Genomic DNA, 24,790 nt, shown 5'->3' on the forward strand with positions numbered 1-24,790 from the left:
ATCAGGGATATTGGCCTGTAGTTCTCTTTTTTTACTGGGTCTCTGTCTGGTTTAGGAATCAAAGTAATACTGGCTTCATAGAATGAGTCTGGAAGTTTTCCTTCCCTTTCTATTTCTTGGAATAGTTTGAGAAGGATAGGTATTATCTCTGCTTTAAACGTCTGGTAGAACTCCCCTGGGAAGCCATCTGGTCCTGGACTCTTATTTGTTGGGATATTTTTGATAACCGATTCAATTTCTTCGCTGGTTATGGGTCTGTTCAAGCTTTCTCTTTCCTCCTGATTGAGTTTTGGAAGAGTGTGGGTGTTCAGGAATTTGTCCATTTCTTCCAGGTTGTCCAATTTGTTGGCATATAATTTTTCATAGTATTCCCTGATAATTGTTTGTATCTCTGAGGGATTGGTTGTAATAATTCCATTTTCATTCATGATTTTATCTATTTGGGTCATCTCCCTTTTCTTTTTGAGAAGCCTGGCTAGAGGTTTGTCAATTTTGTTTATTTTTTCAAAAAACCAACTCTTGGTTTCGTTGATCTGCTCTACAGTTTTTTTAGATTCTATATTGTTTATTTCTGCTCTGATCTTTATTATTTCTCTTCTTCTGCTGGGTTTAGGCTGCCTTTGCTGTGCTGCTTCTATTTCCTTTAGGTGTGCTGTTAGATTTTATATTTGGGATTTTTCTTGTTTCTTGAGATAGGCCTGGATTGCAATGTATTTTCCTCTCAGGACTGCCTTCGCTGCGTCCCAAAGCGTTTGGATTGTTGTATTTTCATTTTAGTTTGTTTCCATATATTGTTTAATTTCTTCTCTAATTGCCTAGTTGACCCTCTCATTCGTTAGTAGGGTGTTCTTTAACCTCCATGCTTTTGGAGGTTTTCCAGACTTTTTTCTGTGGTTGATTTCAAGCTTCATAGCATTGTGGTCTGAAAGTATGCATGGTATGATTTCAATTCTTGTAAACTTATGAAGGGCTGTTTTGTGACCCAGTATATGATCTATCTTGGAGAATGTTCCATGTGCACTCGAGAAGAAAGTATATTCTGTTGCTTTGGGATGCAGAGTTCTAAATATATCTGTCAAGTCCATCTGATCCAATGTCTCATTCAGGGCCCTTGTTTCTTTATTGACCGTGTGTCTAGATGATCTATCCATTTCTGTAAGTGGGGTGTTAAAGTCCCCTGCAATTACCACATTCTTATCAATAAGGTTGCTTATGTTTATGAGTAATTGTTTTATATATTTGGGCGCTCCAGTATTCGGCGCATAGACATTTATAATTGTTAGCTCTTCCTGATGGATAGACCCTGTCACTATTATATAATGTCCTTCTTCATCTCTTGTTACAGCCTTTAATTTAAAGTCTAGTTTGTCTGATATAAGTATGGCTACTCCAGCTTTCTTTTGGCTTCCAGTAGCATGATAAATATTTCTACATCCCCTCACTCTCAATCTACAGGTGTCCTCAGGTCTAAAATGAGTCTCTTGTAGACAGCAAATAGATGGGTCTTGTTTTTTTATCCATTCTGATACCCTATGTCTTTTGGTTGGCGCATTTAATCCATTTACATTCAGTGTTATTATAGAAAGATATGGGTTTAGAGTCATTGTGATGTCTGTATGTTTTATGCTTGTAGTGATGTCTCTGGTACTTTGTCTCACAGGGTCCCCCTTAGGATCTCTTGTAGGGCTGGTTTAGTGGTGACAAATTCCTTCAGTTTTTGTTTGTTTGGGAAGACCTTTATCTCTCCTTCTATTCTAAATGACAGACTTGCTGGATAAAGGATTCTCGGCTGCATATTTTTTCTGTCCAGCACACTGAAAATCTCGTGCCAATTCTTTCTGGCCTGCCAAGTTTCAAAAGAGAGATCAGTCACGAGTCTTATAGGTCTCCCTTTATATGTGAGGGCACGTTTACCCCTTGCTGCTTTCAGAATTTTCTCTTTATCCTTGTATTTTGCCAGTTTCACTATGATATGTCGTGCCGAAGATTGATTCAAGTTACGTCTGAAGGGAGTTCTCTGTGCCTCTTGGATTTCAATGCCTTTTTCCTTCCCCAGTTCAGGGAAGTTCTCAGCTATGATTTCTTCAAGTACCCCTTCAGCACCTTTCCCTCTCTCTTCCTCCTCTGGGATACCAATTATGCGTATATTATTTCTTTTTAGTGTATCACTTAGTTCTCTAATTTTCCCCTCATACTCCTGGATTTTTTTTATCTCTCTTTTTCTCAGCTTCCTCTTTTTCCATAACTTTATCTTCTAGTTCACCTACTCTCTCCTCTACCTCTTCAATCCGAGCCGTGGTGGTTTCCATTTTGTTATGCATTTCGTTTAAAGCGTTTTTCAGCTCCTCGTGACTGTTCCTTAGTCCCTTGATCTCTGTAGCAAGAGATTCTCTGCTGTCAGCTATACTGTTTTCAAGCCCAGCGATTAATTTTATGACTATTATTCTAAATTCACTTTCTGTTATATTATTTAAATCCTTTTTGATCAGCTCATTAGCTGTTGTTATTTCCTGGAGATTCTTCTGAGGGGAATTCTTCTGCTTGGTCATTTTGGATAGTCCCTGGCGTGGTGAGGACCTGCAGGGCACTTCCCCTGTGCTGTGGTGTATAACTGGAGTTGGTGGGCGGAGCCGCAGTCAGACCTGATGTCTGCCCCCAGCCCACCGCTGGGGCCACAGTCAGACTGGTGCGTGCCTTCTCTTCCCCTCTCCTAGGGGTGGGATTCACTGTGGGGTGGGGTGGCCTGTCTGGGCTATTTGCACGCTGTCAGGCTTGTGATGCTGGGGATCTGGCGTCTTAGCTGGGGTGGGTAGGCAAGGTGCACAGGGGCAGGAGGGGCAGGCTTAGCTTGCTTCTCCTTAGGTGATCCACTTCAGGAGGGGCCCCGTGGCAGCAGGAGGGAGTCAGATCCACTGCCGGAGGTTTGGCTCCGCAGAAGCGCAGAGTTGGGTGTTTGCGCGGAGCGAGCAAGTTCCCTGGCAGGAACTGGTTCTCTTTGGGATTTTGGCTGGGGGATGGGCGGGGGAGATGGCGCTGGCGAGCGCCTTTGTTCCCCACCAAACTGAGCTCTGTCGTCCGGGGGCTCAGCAGCTCTCCTTCCCTTTGTCCTCCAGCCTTCCCGCCCTCTGAGCAGAGCTGTTAACTTATGACCTCCCAGACGCTAAGTCGCGCGGACTGTGGGAACACAGTCCGTCAGGCCCCTCCGCTTTTTGCAAGCCAGACTCGGGGGCTCTGCTTGGCCGGCGAGCCGCCCCTCCGCCCCGGCTCCCTCCCGCCAGTCCGGGGAGCGCGCACTGCCTCGCCGCCCTTCTACCCTCTTCCGTGGGCCTCTTGTCTGAGCTTGGCTCCGGAGACTCCGTTCTGCTAATCCTCTGGTGGTTTTCTGGGTTATTTAGGCAGATGTAGGTGGAATCTAAGTGATCAGCAGGACGTGCGGTGAGCCCAGCGTCCTCCTACGCTGCCATCTTCCCTGACGACTCTCTCTACATGCAAGGCAACTTTACACTCCATGTTTGAAAAAAGTAATTCACTCTATATTGAGGCAGTCCATTAATATGAAGCATGGTGAAGCTATTTGAGTTGTTCTGTTCTCAACAGAGGGAGTTGAGTTGCTCAAAACCTATAGCTCGTAAATGACAAGAGCCAAGATGCTGGTACTTAGTGTTTTACTCCAGGGTTTAGTGCTTCTTCCACTGCACCACACTGCGGTGGCTTTTCTAGATTTTTAAAAGGTTTGTTCTTGAAGAAGAGATATAAATGGAGGTTTTATCTTTAGATCAGACAACCTAGTAACTTATTGCAAATATTGCCAAGTTGTTATTTTAACACTGTTAAACAGCAGAGACTCTGGGGTCAAGTCCGGGTTCTAATCCCAGTTGTCCACTTGTGAACGTCCCAAAAGTAAAATTACTTAGTTCTATTTCCTTATTTATAAAATGAAGCTAATGCTATAAATATTAAATGAGGTGCCAATTTCTATAAAGTCTGTAACCCAGAGCAAGGCATGTAGCAGCCAATAAATAAATGGTGACCCTTTTTTTAGCTAAAATCCTGAAATAGTTCTCTATGAAATTCTGATTTAAAGCTTCCTGGAACTTACATTCTCATGGGAGAGAAAACAAGGTAAATATCTAAAATATATGTATACCATTGATATGTACTAAGAGAATAAGCAGTGAAGGGAGATATAAAATGTTAGGGAGGAGTTGAAATTTGAGGTATGCTCAACAGGCAAGACCTCAACAAGAAGGAGACTCTTGAATAAACACATGAAGAAAAAGATGGTGTGGATGTCTAAGGGAAGAGCACGTCAGGCAACGGGAGCAGCAAGTGCAAAGGCCCTGAGGCAGAAGTGTGCATGATATGTACAAGAGACTACACGGAAAGGATGGAGTGGCTAGAGTGAAATAAGGGACTGAATAGTAGGAGATGAGGTCAGAGGGAATGGTGAGCCGTTTGCAGATCATGTAGGGTCTTGTCGGTCATGGTAAGGATGTTGGGGGGTTTGAACAGAGGAGCAACACAATCTGACTTAAATTTTAAAAGGATGCCTCACGCCTCTGTGTTGAGACGTAGACTTGGAGTAGGAGGGTGGGCACAATAGGCAGAAATGTGGAGGCCAGGTAAGAGGCTAACATAATCCAGAGGATTACAGTGTCCATCTTAATGGAGTAATCATGATGTGTTCGGCTATTGAGACGCAGGAGGTGGTTCCCTGCGCCCCTGCTGGATTTATAAATCCTAGGAAGGATAGGAGTGCGATCGTTCTGGAAGTCATACCGTCCTGGTTTTTATCTTTCCTTAGTTGTAGCACTGTGTAATAGTCACATTTGCATAGAACTTTATTCTCTGCCATGCTTGGGAAATTGTCTCACAAATGAAGAGGTCGCTTTATAATAGATTACCTTTGAAAGTTGTCGTACTGGAGCTCTCCCTGGCGGTCATCCCACGGCAACCAGGCTAAACTCAAGTACTTTCTCTTTGTGATAGTTACCGATTCTGACGCCGTCAGTCAGCTACAAGAAAAGTAGGTTACTAGGGCTGTTGGGCACCACTGAGATGCACACAGACTGTGGAACGGTGCTTCACCATCTCCCTTGGCAGGTGTCACATGGAAAAGGGAACCCTCCCTGCAGGATGTCACCGTGCTATTTATTCTTCATCAAGCTGTAGCTTTACTTTTCAGTTAAACTGGTTTCGTTAGGATTTGCTTCCTGTAGACTTGAAAGTGTGTGCTGTATTTCAAGATTACCTGAGAAATTATTTCTGTGTGTGTATCAGAAAATTGGAGTGACCTTCTAATTGGCAACGTTGAGATTCAGTCATCGACATGAGACCTTTATGCGAACTGTCATGAAATTCTCATATACAGTTAGTTTTAATTTACTTGTGTGTGTGCCTGGGGGGCAGGGGGAATCTGCATCTTAAGGGTAGAGAATATGTATTATAAGTCACATGTAACCAGCGTGATACAAGTACAAAAAGGCTGGAAATTATTTATATCACTGTGGCTTCGCTGCCACTGCTGACTCAAACATTCCCTTGTTTATCTTTCAAGGATAGGTAGGAGTTGGAACCATTGATAGGTGTTGTAACCATTTAAGCAGAATTGGATCAAGTGTGAAATGGATATGGTGTGATCTAATATCATAATCCGATGTAATTTAATATCATTATCAGATGTCGGTAACATATGCTCATTATAAATCGAGTATATTTATTTGTCAGTTTAATTACAAATGTCTTTTCATTATAAATCGAGTATATTTATTTGTCAGTTTAATTACAAACGTCTTTTCATTATAAATCGAGTATATTTATTTGTCAGTTTAATTACAAACGTCTTTTCCTTAGGTGGAGAAGAAACTACCATATCATTTTACATTTTTACGTATCAAGAATATAAAGTCAAAAATAGAGATGTTTCATTATGATTTATTTTATATTATCTATTTCCACAACACCTTTATTATTGGTAGTCTTTTTGCAATAAAAGAAAAAAATAATGAACTTGTCAATTCATGATTTTGCTTTCTTTCTTTTTTTTACTAAGATTTTTTTTTTTTTTTTTTAAGTAACCTCTACACCCAACTTGGTGCTCAAACTCACAACCCACGATCAAGAGTCCTTTGTTCTTCAACTGAGCCAGCCGGGTGCCCCCATGATTTTGCTTTCCTAAAGTCACTTTTATAGGACCATCACCTTTATTTCCATGATGTTTAACAGCCATAGATATTTTCAGAGATTTTATCTCATTAGGTCTTTTTTTTAATAATTTTTTTTTTAACATTTATTCATTTTTGAGAGAGAGAGAGAGAGACAGAGTGTGAGCAGGGGAGGAGCAGGGAGAGGGGGTGACACAGAATCTGAAGCAGGATCCAGGCTCTGAGCTGTCAGCACGGAGCCCAACATGGGGCTCGAACTCATGGACCACGAGATCATGACCTAAGTTGAAGTTGGAGGCCTAACCAACTGAGTCACCCAGGCAGCCCTTATCTCATTAGGTCTTGAGAATGGCTCTTTGTGGGACTCAGGAGGGAAACATATAGCCCCACTTTACAGCAAAGGAAGGGTTCAAGAAGAGCCTAAAAGTCACGAGACTGTCAGGTATAAAGTGAATAGACTCAGGTCTTTGGATTCTTAGTTTAGGCCCTATCCCCCAACACCAAACTATTTTAATTGGCTCTTCTGCAGTCCTTGTGAAATTTGTGCAGGGCTGGTAGTTGTAGAATAAAAACAGATATTTTACAGTAAGATGAATTCAATAGTAATAAACAGTGATTACAGTGTTCTTCTAAGTGGTTGAAATTTCTAACAGATGTATTTCTTCTGTAAATTTCTTACCTGTATGCTTTTAGAAACTTGCATTAAATCCAGCAAGGTATCAATGCCTGCTTCTTAAAGATAGATAAATCCTCACAAACATAATATTGAACGAAAAAATAAAGTCACAAAAGAGAACGTCAGGATTCTCTTTAGGTCACACATAGGCAAACAAAGCTATGGTGTCAGAGAGTAGTTACCCTTGCTTAGGGGTGTGTGGTTTGGGGAGGGGAGTGTTGAGCTGACTTGGGTGCTGGTTACACAGGTATTCCCTTGGGAAGGTTCATTGACTTTTTATTCTGAAGTAAAACGCTTTTATTTTTATTTTAACGCCTTATTTTCAGAGGTGGTAGTTAGTTTAAATGCTTTCAACTCGAAGACCAGTTCTTAGACATTTATTGTGTATTATAAACTGCCGTTTCTCAACAAAAGCCAATCACCCTTTTTTGTCATCGTTGTTGTTTGTGAGCACATTGCGTTTGAGTTCTTGGAGCTTCCTTGTCAAAGAGCCAACTGTCGTGCGGCCATGGTACCATCCATGGTAAAATGCTTCCCCAAACAGCGTTCTTGCTTCCGCTTTTTAAGATGTTATGGGAAGAAAGGTATTGCAGAAGGGCTCCCCAGTTAGGATGTTAATCTGTATTGAAACAGACACTGCCAGAAATGTTTTCATGGAATTCTGATAAGGCTCAGAGCAGAGCTTCAGTCAGCTTCTTAGAATTTAACAATTTCACACCAATTGTTTTCATATAAACGGTTTCAGAAGAGCACACAATAGCTCTATGATTCCAGAAATGTTCCTTGAGGTCAGCGCCTGAAGGAAATGAGGTTGAGGCTAGAAATGACTTTGAGCAAACAAAATTTTAATAATAATGGAAACCGATGGCCACAGCCATGATGCTTCTCCCGGCTTCTGGCATTCAACTAAATCCATAAGCTTTCTGACCACAGTAAATATAGGAGAAACAGGAAGAACTGAAAAGATATCGAGGGTCAGCAAAGCCGTTTGCAGACCTCATGGTTTAGAGACTAAGGCGACGGCGTAAATCATATACATAATGGGTCATGCTCAAGATGATGAGCAGTTTTCTTGCAAACTATTGCTTCTTTCTTAAATGTGGCCAGTTTTGTTTTTGTTTTTTTGGCTCGCTTTTAATGAGTTGAAAAAATATTTTATTGATTTACTTATTTATTTAACATTTATTCATTTTTGAGAGACAGAGCCAGACTGAGTGGAGGAGGGGCAGAGAGAGGGAGACACAGAATCTGAAGCAGGCTCCAGGCTCTGAGCTGTCAGCACAGAGCCCGACGCAGGGCTCGAACTCACAGACCGTGAGATCATGACCTGAGCTAAAGTCGGCCACTCAACCGACTGAGCCACCCAGGCGCCCGCGCCCTAGTTGAAAAAAGGCTTTAAACAAGGAATGTATTTTTAAATGTTTTTGCCAGCTATTTGCACACTACAGCATCTACTTACTGTTTTCCCTGCAGTGTTCTATTTCTTCATCAGAAGAGGAAAGACTTATTTCCATCAGGAGACCTAACACGCCAACCTCAAGTGACTTCTCTGACCTTCATACTCAAACGAACTGGACCAAGTCACTTCCTTTGCCAACGCCAGAAGAGAAGATGCGACAGCAAGCCCAAACAATCCAGGCTGATGTGGTTCCCATTAATATAACTGGTATGCTTTGCTGTACAGATAGGTTTCTAAACATACTTGGGAAAATGACTTTGGCTTCTGTTTGTTATATGCTCTTAGCATCTCACTTGTACGCTTGTACGTCAAAGGTAAATAGCTATAGTCTGGCTTCCTGCTCTGTGTTTAAGGAAAGGAATACAAAAATTTATATGTGTGCATGCATATGAAATATCTCTTGCTTGTAAGATTAGAGGGCTGTCACCAAAGGTTGATGTCATGGAATTCATAGAAAATGTGTGTGTCTTTTTTCATTGAATTGCTTCTTTAAAATATTTTGTTTATTTGGGAACATCTTCTAAATGTGGCCCTGGGTAAGGAAACAATGACGTTTCCCTTCTAAAGGGCTGTTTTATGTAGTATTTATGGAAGTGAAGAAGTAACAGTTTTGTGATATTTTTGAGTGATAGATTTTCTTGCCCTTTTGTCTTCTCAAATTGCTTAAAATAAGAATATCAAGTGAACTAACAGTAAGGATTATGAAAATACTGTTTTAAAGTTAAGAGGATGGTCAAGTCATATTTTGATCCTCATAATTTGAATTCTATAATCTTCAAATTCAAGTTCTTTTGGAATATTATGCTCAGATTTTAATCATCTGTAATATTTAAGGGGACAGATAACAAGGTACATGAAGCTCAAAGACAGTATGTCATGAACTTAGAGGAACTGTTAAAAGGCACCAGATTTTTCCTGCTTTATCAGTTCCGTACCTCATAAAAAAGGTCTGTTGTTTGGGAAGCATACCATGTGTAAAATAGATGTGTTAAGAGTTAACGTTGGACAGTGTATTCAAGAGAAACTGGTTGCTAATAATCATCATTGATAACCAGTCCTTACAGAAGCATGGCCTCTAGGGCCAGAACCTAAAAAATATCAGGTGACCAATAAGGCTGAGTTTTCATAAAAAATTAGGATGAAAACCCATAGCACCCTTGCTGTATTTCTGAAGCTAATGCTGTGGTCTGCTGTTAGAAAGGTTTTTGTATTTTGATAGTTAATGCAGACTTAAAAAAAAAAAAAACCTTACAGATGTTTAAAAATTACACTTAAAATAAAAATTACATCTATTTTGAATTCCTGAGAAATTTAGTAAATAAGTGCATGAATTATTTTAAATTCCAGGTACATTCTCCCACATTGATTGTATTTAAGCCTTAAAGGAATAGCGTAGTATTTTATTCCATTTTCTTTGCAAATAACATTGATCTTCCCAAGTGTGATTCTCATGCACCTAGATCATATTTTTTTAAGGTTATTTTTAGAAGTAGCTGTGTTTCAGAATAAAGTGTGTTTATTGCTTAATGGAATATGTGGACACAAATTTTCTATAAGAAAACGCATTACATTATTTGATTGATTAAATGCAGCAGAAACATAAATTACATTATATATGATTAGATGCCTCCAAAGTAATATTGTAAGATAAGAAGATTGTGCTATGAAATATGGCAGTCCTTAATGGAATTAGGATAAATGCATTATCCTGAGATCAGGAAATTTAAAACAGAGTAACTACAGCCTCAGAAATCATCATTTGCAATGAAATGCATTGTAACAACAGAAGACATTGCCATTTCTTTGAGCTGCAATTCCCTCCTGTTGATGACTAAGTAGATATGAATTACACAGAGTTTAAAAGGAGGCCTTCAAATGCCACATAGGAAAGGCAAATGACAAAGAAGTGAGCAAAATGAGTTATGTCAAAATGCAGTTTACTTTTAATTGAGTGATTAGCATTTTCAGAACTGTAATAATCAAATCTAGTATCTAGTTGCATGTGTATTGATCCATCTTCTGGATCATGTGTTCACATACATATACATGCATTACATAAAGATGTTAATTTTTCTACTATTCTGATACAAAGAAGCATTAAATTTAAAATTTCCACTTTCAGCAGTCGAGTTGACCTAGGTTATACCACTTCCTCCTCTTTAAATGATGTGTTTCTGCAGCCCTAGAAGGCTTTTGAGACTAAAATATAGCTTCCTGTAGGGAATTGTCATGTGTTCATTTATTTGGATGAACATCGACCCTCCGGTTTGCTTTTCAGTCAGGATCAGCAGGGGAAAGAAACGTCGATAAATATATTATTTTATGTCCAGAGTGAAGCCGGCCAGGCATAGCAGCAGAACATTAGCACAATGAGCTGCCAGCATGAAAATCAATTTAATCCCCTCAGTCATAGTCCTGTAGGGAATCATCATGTTCTAGGAGTTGAGGAAGGAAAAAAAAAAAAAAAAAGTTTCAAATGAAATGCATATATGTGTAGGTTTCCTATTTGCCATGTGGATTAAAAGCCTTCCACCTGGAAGATAAATAGAGTGGTACCATGCTTAACAGTTTTGGCACACTGGCTTTGTACTAATGTCTGCCGTTAGCTAGGTTTGTTGCTAAGTAGTAACCATGACTAAGGCTGTTTTTCAATGAAAGGGAGTGAACCAGTGCCTCTCAACAAATACTTATTGAGTAACTACTTTGTGTCAGGCATTGAACTGAGTGACACAGGGGGTGCTAAAGTACAAGAATCATGGTACCTACCCTCAAGAAATGTTTAGTCCACCATCGGGGACAGACATTTGAGGCCATGATGCAAGATGGAGAGTTTGGTGCCTTTAATGGCATATGTCTTAGATGTCCATTCTCGTGGTTTGTTTCTTAATTTCCTTGGAATTTGAGTGGTTTATCTCGTTTTTGTTTTTAAGGAAGCAAAAGTAGAGACTAAATGCAGCTATCTGTTGATGTTTTGTCTGTTTTTAATACCTTCATACAAGGAAATTGTTTTCCTCTGCGGCAGGGAACTATGGACCGTTGAAGTCATGGCTTGCCCCCTTACAAGCATCATACGTGCTATTGTACTTAGTGATGCATTTATTACAGTGATGATACCTTCGGGTGTTTCACCATCTTCTCTCAATCATTTCTGGTTTTCTCCATTAGGAACAAAGTTGCAAGCATTTATTTGTGTTTGTTGCTTCGTACATGAAATGTGCTTTGATCATTCAGATCTTTTATCCTCTGTTTTGCTTTAAAGGAGTTTCTAATCACAGTTATTCCTATTTAAATAGAGGGTGCCTTGTTTACAACATACTCACTTTGTGTGTCAATATTGCTAAAAAGAGTGAATGTTTATATACTTCTTTTTGTACAACATAAGCATGATGGGAGTATATAATTTGTGTGTATATGTATTTTTAAAATCTCTTTTTGAGGAGAATAACCAGTTAACAGAGACAGTGCTACAAAACTTTCTTTAATTAAACTGGGAAAGAATTTAAAGCAGACCAATCAGTAACTGCTACTTTATTATTTTATGGTTTCCATTGGTGTGCTAATCACACAAGTTCGTACTTGAGAGGACAAAAAACAGTCCTGTGGATATGGCATTCTAGGTTTGATTGCAAAACTACCTGAAATGTCTGAATTAAGATCAATTGTCAAAAGTGATCAAGAAGCAGAAAGAAAGCAGTTCAGCTTTAACAACAGCAGTGCTACTGGGTCTCATTGTGGTAAAAGTACTTTATCATTATAAGGCTTTTTATTGGTCATTACAGTTGTATCTACACCATAACAATTACCGCAGCCTGCCCAAATGGTCAGCCTCCTTGACAGAAAGAGAAAGCTCTGCATCCAAGAATTCTTGATTATTTGTATCCTCACACAGGACGAGACATCATATTGCTCTCTGGAGAGAACACGTGAATACAATAGGCTCATTGCCTTCACCACACCCTACGCTGATGTGGAGAGTGATTTTGGTGACGACAGGGCCTATGTAAAACACTTCCAAAATGACCCATTTTTGTAAATAACAGAGAATCACTCTTCAAGTCATGTTAACAAATTTGCACTTGTTACCCCAGCTCATGTGCAAATGAGATCAAGGCGCTTCCTTTGGAAGTAGACCGGAAATGAAAAAATAGCCTTATGACGATAATGTGCTTTCCTTCTTTTTTTGGCCTTCAGCATTCATTCATTCATCATCATAAGACTGGCTAACATCATTATTAATAACCTTCTTATCATTTTACAACAAGCTTCTCGAAGAGAGTGCATGGTGTCGGCTTGCTTGAGAATAACATTGCTTTGCTTGTTCTACTACTCTATATTAGGGGAGAATTTCGATCGCCAGGCCAGCCTTCGGCGGTCTCTAATTTACACAGACACTCTGGTAAGACGACCGAAGAAAGTCAAAAGGAGAAAGACTATTACAGGAGTCCCTGACAACATACAGAAGGAGCTAGGTATGGCTCATCAGAACTGTATTCTGTTGCCCCTCCTTACTGCTCAGCATTACTACGCTAACCTCATTGTGGTGCTTACGAGATCAATACATTCTGATAGCCGTTTGGTGCCCCCAGAGGGCCAGCTTCTCTCCTGAGTGCAGCACTGGGTACAAGTCTTAACATCCCCTGCAGATGATTTGTTGAGTTTTGGTGAGACGGTGACAGGAAGAGCTTATATAAAGACTGTCAACTGGGGTGATAGACATTTACAGTAATGTCAGCATCTCCATGTGCCTTGCACATTGGGTATTTCCACAATGAAATTTACCTTTCATTTAGATTTTAAGTTTTCATAAAACCAAAAACTCATTCTAGGACTCCAGATAATGACTATGGACTTCATTAGTTAATACTGACAACGGTGATGGCCATTTTGTCATCAAAGAGACACCAAGTGTGAGATAATTAGTAAATTTCAGTACAACAGCAAATACTCATTTATGTTGGATAGTGCCTTAATGGAATGTCCAAGGAAACGGTTTCATAGGTTTTTAATTCAATATTTTTCAACCTGTGATAAAAACAGAAAAGAAAGAACCCCCCACCTCTTTTTTGGGGGGGGGCTAGCAGAGAAGGTTATTTATTTCATAATTCACTTATCCATATTATTTCTGCTTATCTTTATAGATGCTTTGGGTAACCCTCTCACTCTCCTCTTTCTATATTCCCTTCCTCCTTTGGTTTTCAATGGGCTCATTGGGAATGTCTACACAGACAGCAGCGCACGCTGGGCCGGGGCAGGGACTCTGGCGCCAGATGTGTGGATTTGAATCCCAGCTCTGCCGCTGACGCCCGGGGTGGCCTCAGGCTGGTTACTTCACCTGCCCGAGTCTCCTTCCTCATTCAAATAATGTGGTTGTTGATATTGACAGAACATACCTCATAGGGTTGTCTGAGGGTGTCATGAATTCATACAGGTGAAGCACTTGGTGCCGGTAGGTTCACTATAGGTTAACATAAAAGCTGCTTTTGTAATTACCGTAGGGAACTTAATACTACCTATTTTGAAATTTGCCTCTTTCTCTTCAGCCAACCTGTGGACTTATTTCCTCATAGTTGCTTTCACCTGATGTTTTTACTTTTATTTGCTTTTGAAGGTTACAGTCTAGATACTCGGGATAATTCTTTCGGAACTTGCCCCGCAGTCTTTGAGTCAAAATGGGTTTATCCTAGCTCTAGTGATCTGTTATACTTTGAGGTAGCATTGCCTGCTTCAGCTTCCAAGTGCTACAGACATTGTTCCTATGTGTTTTTTCCCAAAACACCTGCTGAAATGCCCTGTTTTAGGGACAGAAGGCTCACTCTTCTTTACCTGGCGTTCTCTCTTTTACTGCCACCCAGTTCTCCGATATGTATGTTCTGCCTTCTAGACTGAAGCCACAGTGGGACAAGAATAGCAATGCTTTGCTTTTGCTCTAGGTGGTTCCGGTGACCCAGGTGACATACAAGTGCCCGTCTTATTTCATAACACAGGGTCTTATCGCAAACAAAGGTGAGATTGCATCCACAGGGTTTGAGAAATCTGTCTTCCATCCGTGCCCCTGCATCTGCTTCCAGATCTGGGCCGGTCCTCCTGGATCTCATTCTTTCAGACTCTTTCTCTTTTTTTTCTTCCTTTAGGTGACAGCTAACTTATGTGAGAAACTAGTACATACTCTTATGTTCAGTAGATACTTAATGGGCTAATTCCTTACAGCACTGCAGTAATGTTTATATTTTAACTGGTCTTTTAGGGGACGTTCCTTAACCTAAAGGAGTGACTTTAAAGACATACCCTTTGTAAGATAACAAGGTTGATATTTCAGGGTAGTCTACATTTTAAATGGCTGTGCAACCAAAATAGGTAGGTTTTGGATGGCTTTGTGCAAAGAGTATAAGAATAATTTGACTCAGAAAAACATATACATACACACAAGTATTCAGTGTGAATTATCCCTCTGTGTCTCCCCCTGTTCACTCCCCCCTCCCTCTCTCTCTCTCTCTCTCTCTCTCTCTCTCTCTCTCTATGTATATATGTAACATGATTTCTAGAACCTCAGAGATAATGAAATTTATCACTTTTATTACTAAACCAACCAGTATGGAGCCAATAACTCAGTTGCCTCTTTGATCTTAGTGGAATGATCTGATCAGCTAGGTAAATCAGGTCTTCTGTAATTGTATTTTGAAAATCAGTAATTGAGTCCCTGGGGCCCATGCTCCCATCTCTTTTGTATGTGACATAGAAACACCAACAATGCTGGAGGAAAGGAAATAGCTCTGCCCACATCATTGCGCAGTGGTCTTGGCCAAACAGAGACAGTTGATGTCACTGCGCAGTCGACATAACCTGGATCATAGCTGGTGGTCCACTGAGACAGCTGTATTGAAGTGAGAGCTAGTTTAAAAAAAAAAGAAAGAAAAGATAAGAAACAACTGTACTTTTATAGATAGACTAGTTGAAAGGATTGATAGAGTAGGGGAAAATAACCTTTGAATAGAGTAACATTTGGGGCACCTGGGTGGCTCCGTTGGTTAAGTGTCCGACTTCAGCTCAGGTCACGATCTCACTTGCGTGAGTTTCGAGCCCCGCATCGGGCTCTGTGGTGACGGCTCAGAGCCTGGAGCCTGCTTCGGATTCTGTGTCTCCCTCTCTCTCTGACCCTCCTCCCCTGTTCACGCTCTGTCTCTCTCTGTCTCAAAAATAAATAAATATTGAATAGAGTAACATTTAGCAGAAAATTTGGATCATGTATTTTCTTCATTCATTTTATGACTTCTGGTTGATCTTGCCTTTTCTCCCCAATATTCTGTACTTGAAAGGTGTCTGGTTTGAAAGCTTATAGACACTTGGTATTTTCCTTAAAAATTAGTCTTTTTTACATACGAAGGAGAGGGAAGTATGGCTGAGTCAAACAAATTAGATAAAAAAAAGGATATGATTATCTGAAAAGAAAACATTCACTAGGAAAGATACTTCCTGTCCACTAGACACTGCCCAAGTTGCTGGAGATTCGGAGTTTTAAAAATCAAACCAGAGATTCTTCCAGAATTAAAGTTGATTGTGCTTCATTATATGCACTTTTCACTTCAGAAACCATAAACAGTGGACTCTAGAGATGAGTTGTTTTATTTTATTTTATTTTTTTTATTTTTATTTTTATTTTTATTTTCATTTTTGAGATGAGCCAGTTTGTACTTTGAAGTCAAGCTATGAGATTTACTCTCTAAAGTCTTTATGGCCTAGAATTCGTTGCCTTCCATTTAAGTGAATCGGACAAAATTTCTAATTTTTTCTTTACTCTTATTATCTTATATATACATAGAAATGTATTTGAACAACCCATTATGAGTTTTCATCTTTTAGAATCAGATAGGATTATTTTGTTGGTATACAATTATATTTGGCTCCTGAAGAGTTTGAATAGTCCCCCAAGCAGAAAAAGCTTCACTTATTTTTTTTTTTAATTTTTTTTTTCAACGTTTATTTCTGGGACGGAGAGAGACAGAGCATGAACGGGGGAGGGGCAGAGAGAGAGGGAGACACAGAATCGGAAACAGGCTCCAGGCTCTGAGCCATCAGCCCAGAGCCTGACGCGGGGCTCGAACTCCCGGACCGTGAGATCGTGACCTGGCTGAAGTCGGACGCTTAACCGACTGCGCCACCCAGGCGCCCCAGAAAAAGCTTCACTTAAAGGAATTCCCCTTCTGAATGATTTTTTGATAGTTTGTACGAAGAACATTAAGAACATAAGACCAGACATGACTTTTTAAAAACCCACCTATTAAACCTTAAATTAACTGGCTTTGATTACATGTTTTTTTTTTTTAATTCGACATACCTTGTAGTATTGCGTAATAAGTAGAAGAAAAAATATAATTATTTCTTTATGTTGTAAAATCAGATAAATCCATTCAAGATTTTTAGCAGCACCCGAGAGGTCTATATTTGCAGTCCTCTCTTTTTTTTTTTTAAGTTTATTTATTTATTTTGAGATGGGGGAGGGGCAGAGAGAGAAGGGGGAGAGAGAGAATCCCAAGCAGGCTCCACACTGTCGGTGCACAGCCTGATGCGAGGCTTGAACCCATGAGCCCTGAGAGCATGATATGAGCTGAAGCCAGATGCTTAACAAACTGAGCCACCCAGGTGCCCCACAGATCTCTTTATTTATAGTCTGTTTTTGTTATTGAATTCTGGTCAAGATAGTGTTCATCTATATCCTATAATATGTGACACTTTTTGTACTATGAAAATATTAGGCAGTCTGTTTTGGGAATAGAACTTTGGTGGTCCCTGTGACGGATGATATGGGAGTTGTTTTTCACACATGTTTTTTAAAGTCTTTAGAAAAACTTTGTTAATAAGAAAGTTGTACCGGGCTGTAAATGGCGAAGAAACGGTTATATTTCCATTTTCAGAAGCCTAAAATGGTTTCACATTCAGAATTGTTACCTGAAAGAATCAGTACTTTGTTTATGGCCCTTAAAGACCATTAAAAATCTACCACTGATCCCGTGCAAAACGGCTGCAATCTTAGAAGAAAAAGCATGAAAATCCATTGTTCAATGGAATAAGGTAACTTGAATATTTGGAAGCAAACTGGTGGAGCCATGCAAGTCGATTTTCCCACCTACTAAAATACCTCTTAAAATAGCAAAACCTTCATCTTTTGTTTTCTTTCCTCAAAGTGGATTTTTCTCCTGCTCCTGCCCTTTGACCCACTTCCTCTCTTTCTAAGGGAGAACCTTGTGTGCATGTGTGTGTGCGCACGTGCGCGTGTCTGTCTGTCTTCAGTGAGCGTAACTGGCAGAGAAGTAGGGGGGAGGAAACAGAGCCTCTTTGCTAAAAGATACCAGTATAAAAATATTCTCCGTCATCACAGTGAAGGAAACGGCTTTATGCTTTATTCCTCACAGGATGACATCTCCTTTGTGGTTCATACAAGAACATCGCTGCCATTTTTGTAATATCCTTGGTATTTGGATGTCCAGTCAGGGACACGTAGTTAGTTCATGTGCGATAGGGAAGGAGTTCGCGGGAATCCCATCACCACTGGTGTCCTTGCCCAGGTGAACAGTGATGCCAGCAGGCACCCAACTTGCATTGCTCAGCAAAGCCCATGACTGAGAATTTTTCAGTTTTTGAAACAGTGCAGAGAAAACTGGTTTTGCTGTTACTTTTCAAGATTTAACGTGTCCTAGTGGTTAGTTACTATGCATGAATTGGTTTCTCTCCCTCTCCTCTCTCTCTCTCTCTCAGTCTCTCTCTCTCGGTCTGCCTCTCCACTTTGGCTAAATTGTTGGTTTCATGTTGGATTTGTGTTTTTAAGATTCTGTTCCTTTCTAGGTATTTTGAAATCTAACTGTTATCTACACTTAAGGTTTTTTCTCATCCATTTCCCTCTCTGTTTGGCCCTCCTTATGCTTCCCCCCTCCCTGCCCCGCCCCGCCCCACCTTTAAACATACCTGCTCTCATTTGGTTTTAGAGCTCCAAGAAATGAATAACCCTAATTTGAGGAAATGCTCACTGGATGAATTCTTGCAGCTTTCCCCCCACCAGAACATAACAGATTGCCATTGGATTTTGAATGTCACTGACAGACAGATGACAATGGTCTAACATGGATACTGAAATGTTTGATACACAGATGGGCCTGTAAATCATTTTTCCCTTGGAATTCCTTCTGACATAAAAAATTAATATAATCAACACTGTTTTATACCAATATCCCCTGTAAATGGTATCTCTGTAGCCCTACTATTGAACCACTACATTCATTTGTCTTTGGGAAAGATCGTCACAGCTTGACAGATACTCGGCACAGTCACCTGGCGGGTGACAGGCCACCTCGAAACCTTTACCGAAAGGAGGTTATTTGAAAAGTATCTCTTGCACAGAGTGTTCAGCTTTGATCTTAAAGAGAGTAACTGAAAATTCCATATGTAGCGCTCACCCTATAGGAGGGTTTGAAGTACAAATCGAGAGAAGTACCTGACATTCATAAGAAGGGTTTTTATTTTTAGGAGTATCAATAACTTTAAACTCTCAGGTGCCTACAGGAGGAAAGAAAAACTAAATCGAATTGAAAAAAAAAATATTTTTAAGTACAGCAGAGTAAAAAGGGGATGAGGGTATCAGTGATGAACTAACATATTTTTATTTTTAGGTAACAAGCCTCTTTCTGCTTTATCTCCAGCATCAGGCACCGGCCAGGATGAGGTCGGTGCTCACTCAGTGTATACCCCAGACCACTACTCCACACTAGGAAGGCTTGACAGCTCTCGGGCTGCTGGGCAGCGCTCAGAAACCAGGGACTCCAGCTGTCAGACCGAGGAAGTGAAAGTTGTACCACCTTCCATGAGAAGAATCAGGGCACAGAAGGGGCAAGGCATCGCCGCCCAGATGAGCCACTTCTCAGGCTCCTCTGGGAACATGTCTGTGCTGAGCGATTCCGCAGGTATCGTGTTCCCTTCCCGCCTCCACAGTGATGCTGGTTTCCACAGCCTTCCACGTTCTGGAGCAAGAGCAAACATCCAGTCCCTCGAGCCACGGCTGGGTCCCCTGGGCCCTGCGGAAGACCTGGATGGCGCGCACCCCTACCAGAGCGGGAACCCACCAGTAGATGAAAACCTAGGACGCTTAGGAGGTGCCGCAAGGACCGGAACACTTTTGAGGCCCAAGTCCCAGGAGCTAAGGCACTTTGAGAACGTGATCAGCCCAGCATGTGTGGTTTCTCCTCACGCAACCTATTCCACCAGCATCATCCCAAACGCCACGCTCTCGTCGTCTCCGGAGGTCATTATTATTCACGCTGCTCACAGTCCAGGACAGCTGGACGGTAAAATTACCAGCTCCTGTTCATACCTGAAGGCAAAATCCAGAGAGCACCTCCTGTCCAGGCATGCTAGTAAAGAGGGCCATCAGTCTCACGGCGGTCACTGGACTGAGGGTCACCCCACTGTTCTTTCCCAGGCCCTAGATCCCCATCCCCCCAGTGCAGCCATGCTGTCCTCCCTCTGTGATTCGGCGGTCTCTCTAAATACTCCAGCTAGTCGGGAGAATGGATCCCAAGCCATGACCTACGACTGTAAAAACAACCTGGGCTTTCCAGCGCACGCCCAGGATGTGGATGGCAAAAGCGAGTCCAGTTTTTCCGAGGGCGGGGGGCACGGCAGCTCGGAGCCCTGGGAATACGGCGCCGCAGGTAACGGACGGGCATCCCCACTGAAGGCACGTGCGGCAACTCCCGGCTTCTCCACTCCCGGAAGTAACATGAGCAGCTGCAGTTTGGATCAAACGTCGACCAAAGATGATGCCAGGTCCCTGTATTCAGAGGAGCACGATGGCTTCTACGCATCTATGCACCCCGACGCCGGACACGGATCTGGAAACCTGTGCAATAGCAGCGATGGCTTCGGGAACCCCAGGCACAGCGTGGTCAATGTTTTTGATGGGCGAGCTCGGAAGAGCCAAGGGGACCGGCCGCGTGACCATGACAAGTCCCTTTCGCGTAACATCTCTTTGAAGAAAGCGAAGAAGCCGCCCCTGCCACCCTCCCGGACGGACTCCCTGCGCAGGGTTCCCAAGAAGGGCGTGCAGGCCAACGGACAGGCGCTGAACGAGAGCCTGATCGCCTCGCTTCAGCACTCGCTGCAGCTGAACCTCCCGGGCAAGGCCAGGGGCGGCAGCTCGCCCTCGCAGAGCCCCTGCAGCGACTGTGAAGAGCCCTGGCTGTCCCGCTCCCGCAGCCAGAGCACGGTGAGCGCGGGCAGCAGCATGACCTCGGCCACCGCCCCCAACGTGTACTCCCTGTGCGGGGCCACGCCGTCGCAGAGCGACACGAGCAGCGTCAAGTCCGAGTACGCGGACCCCTGGGGGTACTACATTGACTACACGGGCGCGCAGGAAGACCCCGGGATCCCCGGCGGGGGCTGCCCCGGCGGCAGCGGGGCGCCGGCCGGAGACGGGCCAGCCTGCCAGGTCCAGGAGGGCTCCGGGACCGCGATGCCCCAGGTGCCCGGTGGCGCCGTCAAACCAAAGGTCACGTCACCGGAGAAGTCCCACAGAGTCACTTCTCCATCCAGTGGGTATTCCAGCCAGTCGAATACACCCACAGCGCTCACCCCTGTGCCTGTGTTTTTAAAATCCGCGTCACCAGCAAACGGGAAGGGGAAGACCAAGCCCAAGGTGCCAGAGAGGAAGTCCTCCCTGGTATCTTCAGTGTCCGTCTCCTCGTCGTCCACCTCCCTGTCTTCCAACACTTCCACGGAAGGAAGCGGGACGATGAAGAAGCTGGATTCTGCGCTGGCCTCTCCCCTTGCTGCCGTTCCTCTTCCCCCTCCCCCGCCTTTAGTAGACTCCCCCGAGGGCTCTCTGCCTCAGTCTCCCCTTTTCCCCCCTCCACCACCGGAAGCTCTCACTCCCTTCTGTCCCCTCCCTGGCCAGGGCTTTCCCCCTCCCCCCAGGGCACTTAGCCCCCTTCCTCCGGGTGCCTCGGCTTCCCTGCCGCCTCCCCCTGCCTCGGTACCCTCCTCGGCTCCCCCGCCTGCCCCACCCCTTGACCCCAAATTGATGAAAGATGCCAGGCCTTCTTTCAAAAAATCTGGCCAGCCCGAATGCTCCTGGGAGGCCGGTAGGCAGCCCGCTAGCAAAGAGGAGGGCACTAGACCCCCCATGCCCCTGATAACCACTGAAGCATTGCAGATGGTACAGTTGAGGCCCGTGAAAAAGAACTCAGGATCCGAGCAAGCACTGTTATATGAACAAGTATCTCAGGAAACACTAACTCCGGTTGTTCCCCAGTATCATTTAAAGCCATCTGCTTTCCTGAAATCCCGAAATAGCATAAATGAAATGGAGAGTGAAAGCCAGACTGCCTCTGTGACAGGCTCGCCGCCGACTCCTGCCAAGAGCTTGAGTCAGGGTCACCAGGACGGTGCAGCCGAGCGTGGCCTCCTGAGCCGCAGCCCGGGCCGCGCCGCGGAGCCAGAGGCCGGGGCCGCCCCGCTCCAGGAGCCCCCCGGCCCGTCCCCCGGCAGGAAGCCACCCCCCCTTTCCAAGAAGCCCAAACTGTTCCTTGTGGTGCCACCTCCGCAGAGAGATTTCACAGCGGAGAACGTGAGTGGAGCATCGCCCAGCCCCACGAGGGGAGAGGCAGCCGAGACTTGTAGAGCCGGGGCCGGTCCAGACGAGACCGGTCCTGGCGGCTCGGATCTCGAGGGAGGGGCTGCAGCTCCCGCTTCCCCCGGCAGAGTGAGAGCCAATGTCCCCATGGTGCAGCCCGATGTCTCGCCAGCCGCCAAGCAGGAGGAGCCAGGTGCCGAGAACAGTGCAGACGGTGGAGGCAGCGCGGAGAGCTGCCTGTCTCTACAGGACGGAGGGCGTGAGTCTGCTTTTCTCTCTCCTTCCCCTCCGACCACATGCAGCCCAGGCAGAAGATAGGGCCGGTGCATGTTCAAGGTAAAGCTAGCCGCATGTGGGCTCATTGTGCTGCCTCACACTTAGGTTACCAACTTGGCATTTTATGATATTTAAAAAAAAAAAAAAATCTGGATCTGAGGGTAGGGCTTACTGAACGTCAGAAAATAGAGGGGCAGCGTGGTCCGCAGCAGACAGGGTGTTTATTAAACAGCAATGAGTAATCTCCCTTCTGGAGAGCTGCAAAGAAATGTTGCAACAAAATCGGAGGGAGAGATTCAGTAGGAGCCCCGGACTTCAACAGAAGAGAGTGAGCTTTGGCTGTCTTTTATTTGTGATCCAAATAAAAGATCAAACTGCCGACCCCACTGCCTGTCCCGGGGTTCTCACGCTATCGGGAATGGCAGGGAAGCAGATGGGGAAGCCTGGTGAAAAGTGCCAATTCAAGTCACTTGTGCGCGTCCTGTATCGGCTTGCTTCCCTACAGCCGGGGTGCCAGAGCCGGACACAGGGGCTGCTTCCTCGGAGGCCTGCGACTTCCTTAGGGAAGAAGGGAGTGAGGAGGTGATGACCCCCAGCAGACCCCGGACCACAGAAGACCTTTTCGCAGCTATTCACAGGTATCCCGAACTCCTCGCTCTTATCGGCAGTCGACTCTCTGAGTCTTTCTAAGTGGTTCCTCAGTCTGTCTTCCTTGAGCTTTTTTTCTGTCACCCATTAACTTTATTTTTTTTTTTTAGTGTGTGTCTATGTTTTTTCCTTTTTTTCTTCTGACCCCCAATTTCTGTTCTCCTTTGTTCCACTGATTTTTATGAAGACGTGGGCACAGGGACTCCATGGGTGCCTTCTGCCCAGCACTGCACTTGCTGGCAAGAAATGCAATGTGTCAGTCACGTGACGGAGTATTTACAAGAACTGGATTAGAGCGACGGATGGTCTAGTCCAGGGGGAGGAATGCTGTGTTTTGTGGACAGAAGATAGGCACAGGCTAAGCTCTACAGGATTGCTTCTTTCCTAAGGGTGTTTTATTATTTATTTATTTAATTATTTATTCATTTATTTTATTTTTTTTTTTTTTTTTACTTCACGGAAATAGCAGGGTTTTTTAACACAGTTTTCTTTGGCTACTAACATGTTTCCATACAAGAGTACAGTCTTTTCAAAGCGGGAGCGAAAGGAATTGAATTTGTTAGTGTATACTGTTAGTGCCATCTACTGGCATCAGAAATTGTTGGGCTTGAAGAAAAAATGCGGAGTAAATGTTTCAAAATAACTGCCTGAACTGTTAGAGTCTTTACATATGGTCACCCTAGAGAGTGAATATGATTTAGCACCAAAGCTATATATATATATATTGCCTTGTTTTTCTGGCTGTAAACAGCCACGTACTCGTTAACAGTGTCACTGTAAAAATAGATGAGATTGGATATGTGCAAGTGCTTTTAACCACAAAGCTGTATCAATCCTTTGCTGCTGTCTCAACTCCTTTACCACAGTGTTTTTGGACACTCTTATGAGTGTCTTTATGCTGCCAGCACCTTATGTGGCCCTGAATCAAAGTCCCTTTTCTCTTCCCGGAACGAAGCATCCTACAAAATCATTTGCCTCTCCATGTAAGTAACCTTGTGTCAGGACTGTTTTCCCAGCTCTTGGAATCTGAAAAGGCTGTTGCATGAGATGAAAAGCACGGTGTTATCTCGATCTGAAATTCCTTGTGCAGCATATAAATATCTAACTTGGGGAGGAGTTGGGGGGGGGGGGCCGGGGGGGACCAAGCTGGGGAATTAGGTGTTTGTCAAGAATTCTGTTTTTTCTTTTCTTTTTTAAAGGTAGAGTCTTTTATTCTATTTATTTATTTATTTATTTATTTATTTTTTATTTGAGAGAGAGATCCCGAGCAGGGGAGAGGGGCAGAGGGAGAGAGAGAATCTTAAGCAGGCTCCACACTCAGGGCAGAGCCAGACACAGGACTTGATCCCACAACCTTGGGATCATGACCTGAGCCGAAATCAAGAGCTGACGCTCAACTGACTGAGCCACCCAGGTGCCCCAGCAATTAGGTTCTTTACATCTTGGCTCTAGCATTGGAGCCTAAAGACCCTAAAGACTGCCTCTTTAGCAATGGTTTCTTTGATCTCATTAGAAATAGAAAGGTGTAGCTACTTAATGAAATTATTTCTGAACACTGTAAAATGAAAAATGCTACGTCTTTGAAACGGACTTTAGTGGCGTTTGTAGAAGTTTATACAGAGGTTTCTATCCTAACCATGCTAGAGACATAATAAGCACACCGTAAATATTTTCTGGATTAAATGAAACCAGTTGGGATTTAACTATCAGGAAATTCTTCCAGGATGTGGCCTCTTTCATTTCATAGGGAATGCACTGGTTTGCTAAATGGGCAGACATAATACATTTAAAATAGCAGTCTACAGGGGCGCCTGGGTGGCGCAGTCGGTTAAGCATCTGACTTCAGCCAGGTCACGATCTCGCGGTCCGTGAGTTCGAGCCCCGCGTCAGGCTCTGGGCTGATGGCTCGGAGCCTGGAGCCTGTTTCCGATTCTGTGTCTCCCTCTCTCTCT

The 24,790-nt window shown here is 43.3% G+C and overlaps 1 protein-coding gene across 10 annotated transcripts in view; it reads left to right on the top strand.

Moving 5' to 3' along the window:
* Positions 1-24,790, top strand: part of NHSL1 (NHS like 1) — a 249,591-nt gene that overhangs the window by 217,985 nt on the left and 6,816 nt on the right. For 5 of the 10 annotated variants that reach the window (XM_040449049.1, XM_040449051.1, XM_040449059.1 and 2 more), the window contains exons 4-7: positions 8,314-8,506; positions 12,637-12,768; positions 18,958-22,173; positions 22,696-22,828. In XM_040449049.1, coding sequence (XP_040304983.1) covers positions 8,314-8,506; positions 12,637-12,768; positions 18,958-22,173; positions 22,696-22,828 — 3,674 coding nt within the window. The remainder of the gene's footprint in view (positions 1-8,313; positions 8,507-12,636; positions 12,769-18,957; positions 22,174-22,695; positions 22,829-24,790) is intronic. The other 5 variants (XM_040449050.1, XM_040449057.1, XM_040449053.1 and 2 more) reach the window with 3 other exon arrangements.

Source organism: Herpailurus yagouaroundi, unplaced genomic scaffold, assembly GCF_014898765.1.
Source record: "Herpailurus yagouaroundi ecotype Mexico unplaced genomic scaffold, PumYag 198, whole genome shotgun sequence".
Lineage (NCBI taxonomy): Eukaryota > Metazoa > Chordata > Mammalia > Carnivora > Felidae > Herpailurus > Herpailurus yagouaroundi.